Here is a 10,625-nt window from a genome sequence, read left to right on the forward strand (position 1 = left end):
TGATCAACGCCCCTCCGACTATTTTGGAGGTATTTTTTTTAGTTACTCCCACAACAGACTACTTCAATATTCACACTACATCATATGCACCAAGATTGGGAACGCCACCAGAAATGTATGTCTTTTTACAAAAGACAGTTCTATTGGTGGTCTTAAAGTGAAAAATTATCAGATGATCTGGACCATTTAACTTGAAGGTAATTATTTTCCCGATGATTTCATACAGCGTTTCTTAATTTATGTGTACCTATGATTACACAGTATATATATGCGCTCTCGAAAATAAATTAACAAAAACAGCCGGTTTTATAGTGATGTGCGTGTTTCTTTTCTGTGTCTATATCTTAGTTCCAAACCTTGCAAGAACCTCAGTTACCAACAAAACATCACGAAGAGGGAGACACTCCTATCTCTGCTACTGCGAAATTAATTGTTGTTTCTTGTAAGTTTAGCAAATCTAAGCCCTCTTCTAACTTGTCTTCGTTGAACAGGTCTCATACAAAGAGACGGAAAGTCATGGAAAAACACTCCCATGAAGTTCTCTCAGCATCATGAAACAGCCGGCAATTTTCATATCTCGGATGACTGGATACGACCAAGGTCACCAGCAATCTTTTCACTTCACGTAGCTCATCAAGATTTTCCAATGAGCGAGTATTAATATCTTCACGATAAGCACGAGTGACTCATCTGACGAAATGTTATCAACAGCTGATTAGATTAACGTTAGCAAATCCCACATTGGTCACCGGTATTCAGGGCAACTCAAACCAGGTATCAGCTCATCCAAAGCTATCACTCGGAGGCCTCTCACGACTCAGGGAAAGGTCTCCCTGAAATAGAGGTTAAAATCACCAACAACAAATGCTCAGATCTCGAAAACAAGTCTAAAGCCTCACACCTTTGCTCGAAGCACGGCAGCAACTGCGAGCATTGTGCGGGAGACACCTCTACACTGACGGCGTCGTGCTCGCCACACGGCGACTACACACGTAAACCCTGGTTGATAAAACCTCCTGTGATAAGAACATTCTCCTTCATTTCCTGAGTAAACGATGAGGCAACCGACAAACACTCTATGAGTCGAGAGGCTCATTCTATCGCGTAGAAATTCCAGGATATTTCTGGTCCTGTTTCCGCTCCACATAGGGGCGCAGACGTCAGATGGATGATGTCACGCGCCAGGTTACGAATCATGAATAGAGGCGTTCATGAACAAAATCCAAACTTCGCGCAAGAAACTCATTTTCATAAACATGAAACCAGTTGACCGTAAACATAGGAAGTTACTATTTGCACTGTTGTATATTGGGGAAAATTTAGCAGAAAATTACAAACAATCATTCAAAAACAGAAAAAACAACTTGTTTATTTTGCACACAACCTTTCATGGCAGAACTGCTGCACTAAAAATAACAACATGAAGTACGGCATAAACACGTCAACTCGTAGCTAAGTAAAATAAACAGGCCTAGCGGTTGGTCTGCATCTCTACCTGACAACACTCTTGAAGCCAAATAAAGCAGAGGAACTAAATGAAAGCTCTAAAATCACTCGACATCATCTCCGATGTAGAAAAGAAGCAGTGGAAACACTACATCAATTGCTTACTAGAGCATAGCCTGTAAAAAAAATCGTTACATGTTTGAAGACAAAAACGAAAAGAAGAAAAAAAAAAAGAAAAAGTTTTTCTTCACCCAACAAGAGATGCCGGACCTAAACATCTATAGAACAAAAACCGCCTGTACAGTACACATCAATAATAATTACTGAGCCCGAAGCCGCACACCCGAAGCAAACAAAATACTATATAAACACGAGGCATAAATTCCCTGAGCCCCACTGCCATCTGCGTTAACACCACCGACCATAATCGATAGGCCCAGAACCCCACCTATACAGGCCAGAACATCACGGGCTAACACAGACGTAGTCTTATATATTTATTCAATTTTTTTTAAGAGAGGACCAGAGTGGTGAGCAACAAAGAACACGTATTTAAAACTGGCCTGAAGAAAAAGAGAGAAGATTTAATCCCGGCGAAGCGACAGAATATAGGAAAACAGCTGAGTCACGGAGGTACTGGCAGAGAAAAAGTCAACAAACAATAAAGGAAAAATTCACCGGCTAGAAACAACATCCTTTTGAAGGGGGTGAATCCAGCAGGTGTTGTTGCTCTTCCAGGTTTCCATCCGGCATTCCTGGGTGGTCACCCATCCAATCACTGACCAAATCTATCCACTGCGCACACAATAACTAGTTCTTACATAGAGTATTTATCTACAATACTGTTACCTATATTTAAAAAAAATGTTTGTAATTGTACGACTATAGTAGATTCACATCAACCGTGCATCTGATGTCTAGGCCAGTCCCTTACGACGCTCCTGATTGGCTGTTGAAAAGCCAATCACAGGGCTGGAAACTCTCAGTCTCTCTTGAGAGTTCACATAGGCAGGATGTATGTTCCACCTCCCTTGAGGGGTACTTTTGAAAGACGTATCCCTCAGGAGAAGTGGAACATACATCCAACCCATGTGAACTCTCGAGAGAGACAGAGAGTTTCCAGCCCTGTGATTGGCTTGTCATCAGCCAATCAGGAGCGTCGTAAGGGACTGGCCTAGACATCAGATGCACGGTTGATGTGAATCCACTATAGCCAACATGTTACTGTTGAAGCTTATGAATTACAACTTGAAATTCGATAAGACGATGTAAAAGCATAACTAGGCCTAATCCATCAACTATTGACAATATCAAGAAAGTTTCGAGGCAAATGACGTCTCCGGAACCGTAGCGCCAAAATCGATTCCACCAGGAGCGAAAGAGGGATAGGCTGATCTACAGAAGAATAGAGGGAACGTCAGGTTCTTTGATGTAGCCCTGTCCACATCGACTGAACGCTTTGTATTGCAATGAAAAGCATTAAAACGTAAACATGCACACATGGTCGTCAGAAATGAAAGAGAAGCCTACTTTCTTTCATTAAAAGACTCGTCTATTGTGCGTTCGCTTTTATATAATAAAAGTATTTAAGAAAAAAACAAGCACAATCCTGAACAAGCACAATCCTGAACAGTCCGGTGGTATAGATATAAATGAAAGAAATGTGAGCTACAATCAACAAAAACTGGACTAGGAAAATAATTGGTCATTTCTACCAGACCGACTACAGTAGTCCTTCAAAGGCATACATTCACTTCCATTTCGGCACATTGTCAGAAATATTGTAATCAGATCAACGGGCACAATTAATCACTAAGAGTACAGCTCTTGTATCAATATGCTTTTAGATTCATTCTCTTTTATCATCATAATTAACATCAACAACTCAAAAATATAAACTACACGTTCGTGCACTCTCCGTAAAACCTGCGGCAACACTGAATGAATAAAACATTTAATACTTGGGATGAGCAGAGCGCAAGTTTTCGAACACCACCAATTTCAGTTTTAAATAGTCTTTAAACTGCAACATTCTGCTGTGTTTTCAGATTTTCATTTGATAATTTACCTAATTATTTTTTCAAATGAACTCAATAGTGACAAAGATGATTTCATTTAAACATGTCAATATAAGTCACCAAATATTTCATTCACAAGATTTTTGGCCTCTTTTCATGAGAGAGAGAGAGAGAGAGAGAGAGAGAGAGAGAGAGAGAGAGAGAGAGAGAGAGAGAGAGAGAGATATTAACAGCTGCATCCATCATTTTCGTAGCAAAAGCAAAATCAAATATATCCAGAAGTCTATGCACTTTCTGCTTAATTGGTTGGAGCACCTGTGCCAGTAGACTATTTGGGATGGCTGGGAGATTCCAGGTGTTGCTTCGTTTATAGTATAGCTACTTAGGCTTGGTGGTGATCGTGTAGCCCTGAGCTGTGCCACAGACACTGTGTAAAGACATTTCACAGCCTCAGGTCACAATTCTTTCGCTAAAGGGCAAACTGTAATGTAAGATATTTTCCTTCATTTCTCACCAGAAACGACACCTATACCCTGTTTTTTTTTTTTTCATCTGTCCATCCGCCTGTGGTGTTTTTGTATGATAACACTGCGTCTCGGGCTTTAGATATTTACAATCAACGATTATAATAATATCCTATTTCGAATATTAACGGTGTAATTCGCATACAGTAAATTATTAAAACACTTTTCAGTTACAAATGTACACCCAGGTATCCTTTTATTTACCTAAAACTTACAATTAGCGTAACTATCTAAAGCCCGGGATGCAGTGTTACCATACAAAAACACCACAGGCGGATGGACAGATGAAAAAAAAAAAACAGTATAATTATTCACACAATTCTGTTCCGTCTAACTTACACTTATGAGCACTATGTAGTCTATAATAACGTATTAATAGTTTGATGAAAATAATATTTTTTTTATTAACCAAGTTGTTTAGTTCAGAAAACTTTTCTTTATCTTAATATGGATCAACTTAGTTATTTCAAGTTACTTCTATTTAAACTGCCATACTTTATCCACTACTTCAATACTGAGACTAGGTGAGCAATGCAAATAAATATGAAACATTTTTAACCATTATTATTCAACTCGAGACGCGCACAGATGCACGACGTACATAATTACACTAAACAAAATTTAAAAAACTATATAATCTCCGTTAACGAACAAAGAACAGCAAAACAAACGACAACTCAGATCCTGCCGAGCTAATGGGCTTAATTCAATATGGTTCCGCGACATCACGTACAACAAACAGAGAGCTGCAATTTCGGCTTAATATCGGGAGGAACTCTATCCATCAGGCGCAAGCACGAATCATATCCAAGGGCAACCTTTGAAGTACAGTTGCCACCATAACAACACTCTCTGAACACCACCTCTTTAAATCGCATTGCAAACACGATGATGATGATGATGATGATGTTGAACAGATCTGTTGGCTCCCCTCATCGACATATTAAAACAAATGAATACGATTCCGTGTATCCTTTGGCAAAACGCAAAGTATTCGTAACACATCAGAAAATTAATTCTAAGAGAAGAGATATTAACATCCGTTATTCTATGGAATGGAAATGAATATACAATTTCTGCTTTCAAAGGCCAAACGCTGAGACCAATTTAGTCATGAAACGGAAATTGGGAGTAGAAAGGTTTTAAATTTGTAACAGGAAAACCTCGCAGTTGTAGTAAGAATCAATTGTTTGGAGAGGGTGGATAGCAAGAAGGAAGTAAGTTTATGTATGGAGGAGGTATAATAACATGAATGGACGTGGTTGCAGCTAGAGGCCGGAGGGATGCTGCAAATAAAGCTTAAGTAAAGCCTACAATTCACTACGTGAGGTGCACTGACGGCACTACCCACCTCAGAGACATTCTTTATTGAGTCATCAGAGGAGAACCAGACTAAAGTATGCATCCCAACTCAAAAGGTACGACTCAAAAACGCAGTGAAAAACTCCGTCCAAGCTCTTGGTGTACAACACGATTACTATGATGGTGTAAACTAGACCTAATCGCAATAGGAAGCATTTATACCAGGAACAGAATGCAGCACGAGACTTGAAAACAACTCTGCCTAACAGTACCTAGTACGAACTCTTGCCATACGCAGGCCGTACCCAAAGTTTTTTTTTTTTTTTTTTTTTTATGGGGGGGTGGTCGATTTTATCATAACTAGACCTTTTCTTCTATAAATGTCATTGCATATATAGGTCTATACAAGATGAAATCCTTGAAATTTTTATTTTAGTTATATTAAACAAAATTGGGTATGTGGTCCATGCACTTCTAATCGATTGGATGTTATTCAAAGTACATACTGAATCTGGTTAACAGAAAATATAGAATTCCAGATTTTTTTTTTCTTGGGGGGAGGGGTCGTTTCGTAAACCAACTCGTCAGTTAGATCGTGTGACTACGACGCGTATAGGCTAATGCCAGTTCAATCGATTAGTTCACACAGGTTTCCATTACAATGGTTTGCTCATGTATCTCTGCCACCTTTGACAAAGCGACATAAAAAGAAATAAAATCATTCTGCTCACAACTGGAACCCCACATAACTATCAATATTTTACTTATTTTACTTTCCGGAGAGAGAGAGAGAGAGAGAGAGAGAGAGAGAGAGAGAGAGAGAGAGAGAGAGAGAGAGAGAGAGTTTCAATTCATCGATTAACGCTTTCTCACCATATATGAACTAGCACACCTCTGGATTTATCTGCAACGATCTGTTGTGTAAAAATACAAGTATACATTCACGCGAGGACAGAGGATGTCCTTATATTAATAAGCATCCACTGTTTATACAATTATTATCGATTTGCCACTCATATAACTGAAAGAATGGGGTGGGGGACAATAGGACTCTTTACTTAAGGTCCAATTGGTAATACTACTCCATTTTTTCTGAGAGCATTAAAGCAATTGCAGTGCTTGGTAAACGCAGCAGATTAAGTAGCCTCGATCTTAAAAAACAAAAAGAAACAAACACTAAAACAACTTGGCAAACCTAGAGAAAAAAAAAAGGGGGCCATTTACCTACATAGCGATCTCATTCAAGACAAAAAGTGGAGTAACAGAAGTCAAAAGTGTCAGAAGGCGACCGAACGCTGACCACAGACACACCACCCACTAGGCCATGACCGACCAAACCCACCTTGGGAAACAAGGCAAAAGCCATCACCACTTCCATCAAAGTAAGTCGGTGCATCCAAAACACGTACTAACGTTAACTCCATCAAACCAGGCAATTACTTAGAATCTTCTTTCTCCGCACCTTTTCCCCACTCTATGTGGGGTCGATGCTTCTGACAGCTTTCTTCCATCTCTGGCTCGGTGAAATACATCGTCAATTGACAATTTTTGGACTCTCGTTGATGCTTTAACGACACCCTTCTACCTTCGCCTCCTCGGTCTTCCTCTCTCTCTCTCCCCCACCAGGCAGCACCTCCGTCTAACTGCACCACTCTCCTCCCTGCATCTGTCTCATCCCTTCTCATCTCACATGGCCATACCACTGCAGTCTTCCTTTCTTGGCATATTACTTAAAATGATGTCGGCAAACTCTGAACTCCACAAATGACGACAGCTTGAGGAGTGACAACCTCGGGGGTTGCATTAAAGGACCGGTTACACCTGCGTTCTGTGTCGCAACAATTGCTTTTCATTATGCTCGTCAACATCGACCAGTTACTACTTTCTTTTTCTGTGCCGGCATTCAGAAATCATGATACTCGTAAGCATGACACAATTATACATAAAAAAGATCATTCTCGCTTAACGGCTGTTATCAAAGTGGGAGACCAAAGTTTTAATGTGGAAATGCTTTCTTTGAAATTATTATTACAAATTACACACACACACACTATATATATATATATATATATATATATATATATATATAATATATGCACACATACACACACACACACACACACAACACACACATATATATATATATATATATATATATATATATATATATATTTACAGGACATAAACCCGTACTAATAGGAACAAGCCTACAGGGCACCTGACTTGAAATTCAAACTTTCAAACAATACAGCGTTCTTTTGAAAAGTTATTGAAAATAACAGTAAAAAACAGAAGAGATCAGTTATCAGCAGAAAACAATATAAAATATAGAAATTAGTAAAATACAGGCTGAACTTGTCTTGGGGTAGTAATTCATTGCATTTTCGTTCGATGTTTTACATGTAATACGGTTCAGGAAACAACACATCACGAAGCTTTGAAGACACGATTCTATTTTCTCTGGGGCGGCAACTGATATAGAAAATGGCCCAGACTTACATTGACTAGATATACATCCATGGTTAGGTTGTAATCCGTAATTACCACTGCTACAAATTTTAGCAAAAGTTATGAAAGGGGGGCCGTCCCCCTAAAAGTTATGAAAGGGGGGCCGTCCCCCTAACAAGAGGTTTTATGTGGCGTCCTGTAATTTCTAATACATATATTTCAGATTTCTAGTATTTCATCATCTCGCTTCTCCTCTTGAGAATTCTTATAACTACACAATCATACACATTTCATTCAGCTCCGGGTAACCGAACAGATAATTCAATTAGGCATCTACGACAAAAATTCTAATGGTGATCATGAGCAGGTTTTTACCGTGACACGAAAAAGCAAAAATACCGATGGCAATACTTCTTAAAAACGGGGTAAACGTTTTAAAAATCAATAACGTTCATATCTTTATATCCAACAATAAAATTTATCTTAAAGAAATTTAACTGGAAGTCTTTAAATCTTCTCCCGAAAAGTATTCTTGAATCTTGAACGGTATCTAACACAGATGTTAACGACAAAACACTTTAATGAGAAAATAATTCTGCTAAATGACAAACGCATGCAGTGAAAATAGCATTAACCACCTACTTTTTCAAGAAGAAGTCGATGTTGACATAATTCGAGTATTTGGGAGAATCGGGAGGATGTTCAGGGGCTGGAGATCCCCCGGAGGGCGTGGCCCCTGAGGACGCACCACCACCTGATTTACTTAGTCCGCCTTCACTCGATGCGCCAGAGGCGGCGGACTTCAGAGTATCTGTTCCATTGTATTCAGAACTCTTATCCGACAGCAGTACATACTCTCCGGTATCCTCATCTTCGTCAGGAGCAACAGTATCATATAAAGGTTCATCGTCCGTCAGATTTTCAAGTGACGCCCCAGAGGCAGATCCTCCCCCGATTTCGTCCTCGTCTTCCCCACAACGCGAGGACGACACAGATGAGGTCTTGCTCAACCCTACTCGACGGGATGGAGCACCACTTCCGGCACTCGACGATGCGCTGGAGGACGACTTTGAGATGCATTTCTTGCCAAGACTGCCTGTGGAGGATGAGGCGCTAGAGGGCGACTTCTGCAGTTCCTTAGAAGCAGATGGGGACTTCTGAAGATCCCTGCCACTTTGAGATTTGGAATCTTTAGCGGCTGGGCGATTGTCACTCGATGCCGAAAGTGTCTTCTGCAGCGGCATTTTTGCGGATGCAGAACTGGAGCCATCCCTGACGGGGGAGGGATGGCGTGGCCGCTGTGGGGACTTGGGTGTAGCATGAGGAGGGCGGGAAGCACTTGGGGAGGACGGCATAGCAGCTGCAGTTTGAGGTTTACTGTCAACCTCACCGTCATTACCTGTAGATCGCCTGAAAGTCTTAGGGGGCGGGGCCGGGGGCACCTTCCTGCCCCGGGCGTCTTCTCCTTGTCCAGCGCCATTGACAGAAATAACAGTCACAAACTGTGACTCCTTAGATGTAGGGGAACCTCCTGCTGATGGAGCTGGAACAGACGTCGATCGAGAGTAAGCAGGAGGTCGTCCAGCCCCAGCTTTTCCTTCTGAAGCAGTAAAGCGACGAGCCAGATCCTTTACGGAACTGCCGCCAGAAGGGGGAGGGGCAGCTAACGGCGTGATGGGTACCTGTGGGGCGTCGTCTTCATCAGAGAGCGGGAGAGACTTCAACCCTTCTGATTTCTCACTGTCGCCTTTAGAAGGAGAAGTCTCTTGACTCTCCCCTGGAGAAGCGTTTCCACGACCAGGATGCTGTTGACGTTGCACCATCATAGTGTTTATTGCTTGGGTGACAGCGGAGTCTATATTACCACTTCCAACACACCCTGCCCCTTCACTACCCTCGCCTTGTCCGCGCTCTTCCTCTTGGACAGTGTCTCTCTCGTCTTCTGAAACTACTCCTTCTCCCTTTTGCCGTTGGACATCGCTCAACAGACACTCCAAGTACTCCACGTAAAACTGTTCCTTCTCCAGTTCCTCCTTCAGCAGCGCAACCCGGGCGCGATGCTTCGTTAAGTTTGCCCTAACATCCTCTTCCCATGCTGCCGGCAGATCATTCCCTGGGAATCTGGCACGCCAAGCCTTATGGAACTCGCTAAACACACTCATGACGATGCCCGCTACCACATCCCTCACCAAGGAAACACTATAGCGAACATCATTAAAATTTTATAATATGTCACTACGAGCACTCACATCACACACTCAAGAACTGTCGACAATAAACCTTCGCGAACACAGTCTCATCACGAACTGAGGTAAACAAAGCGGATGAACCCTCACAGTCACACACCAACCCCCCAACGACTCGACCACTCCCGCAATCTAGGAGGAACAAGCGTCAAGCGAGAATCTATTGCCATCACCTGCTTTTCATACTTCAAAATATGCGTCTCCATATACATATTTCTTCAAAGTTCTTTATGAATTATAGAGGATTACTAAGATTTAGCATTTTTCTTGACTGTATGTAGTTCGGTTTATAATTTTAATGTTGTGTATGAGTTGAAAAAACAACAAACCGATGAAGTGCAGAATGCTTATAAAACCTTAAATTGTTATATATTACAGTCTACAGAATTATAATTATAAATTATAAGATTAATCTAGGCAAAAATGATTAAGGTAAAGGAGAATTCGGAATTATTGACTTCAAATTTCGTTCATCAACGAATGTCAATAAAATCGAGATAAATTGAGTGAAATGTACTATTTACTAATAATATTGCCACTAAATAATTATATACATTAAAAAATTAGTTCTATGATTAAAAATCATCATACATTTCAAAAGTTTTAATTTTTATTTACGCCGATGTCGATATTAAGAGTTT

The 10,625-nt window shown here is 40.7% G+C and overlaps 1 protein-coding gene across 1 annotated transcript; it reads right to left on the reverse strand.

Moving 5' to 3' along the window:
- Positions 1-8,376: 8,376 nt before the first annotated feature.
- On the reverse strand, positions 8,377-9,900 carry LOC135195984 (uncharacterized). The gene has a single exon (XM_064222484.1). The coding sequence runs from the start codon at positions 9,898-9,900 to the stop codon at positions 8,377-8,379; it is 1,524 nt and encodes a 507-aa protein (XP_064078554.1).
- Positions 9,901-10,625: the final 725 nt, after the last annotated feature.

The sequence above is a fragment of the Macrobrachium nipponense genome, chromosome 17 (genome assembly GCF_015104395.2).
Source record: "Macrobrachium nipponense isolate FS-2020 chromosome 17, ASM1510439v2, whole genome shotgun sequence".
Taxonomy (NCBI): Eukaryota; Metazoa; Arthropoda; class Malacostraca; order Decapoda; family Palaemonidae; genus Macrobrachium; species Macrobrachium nipponense.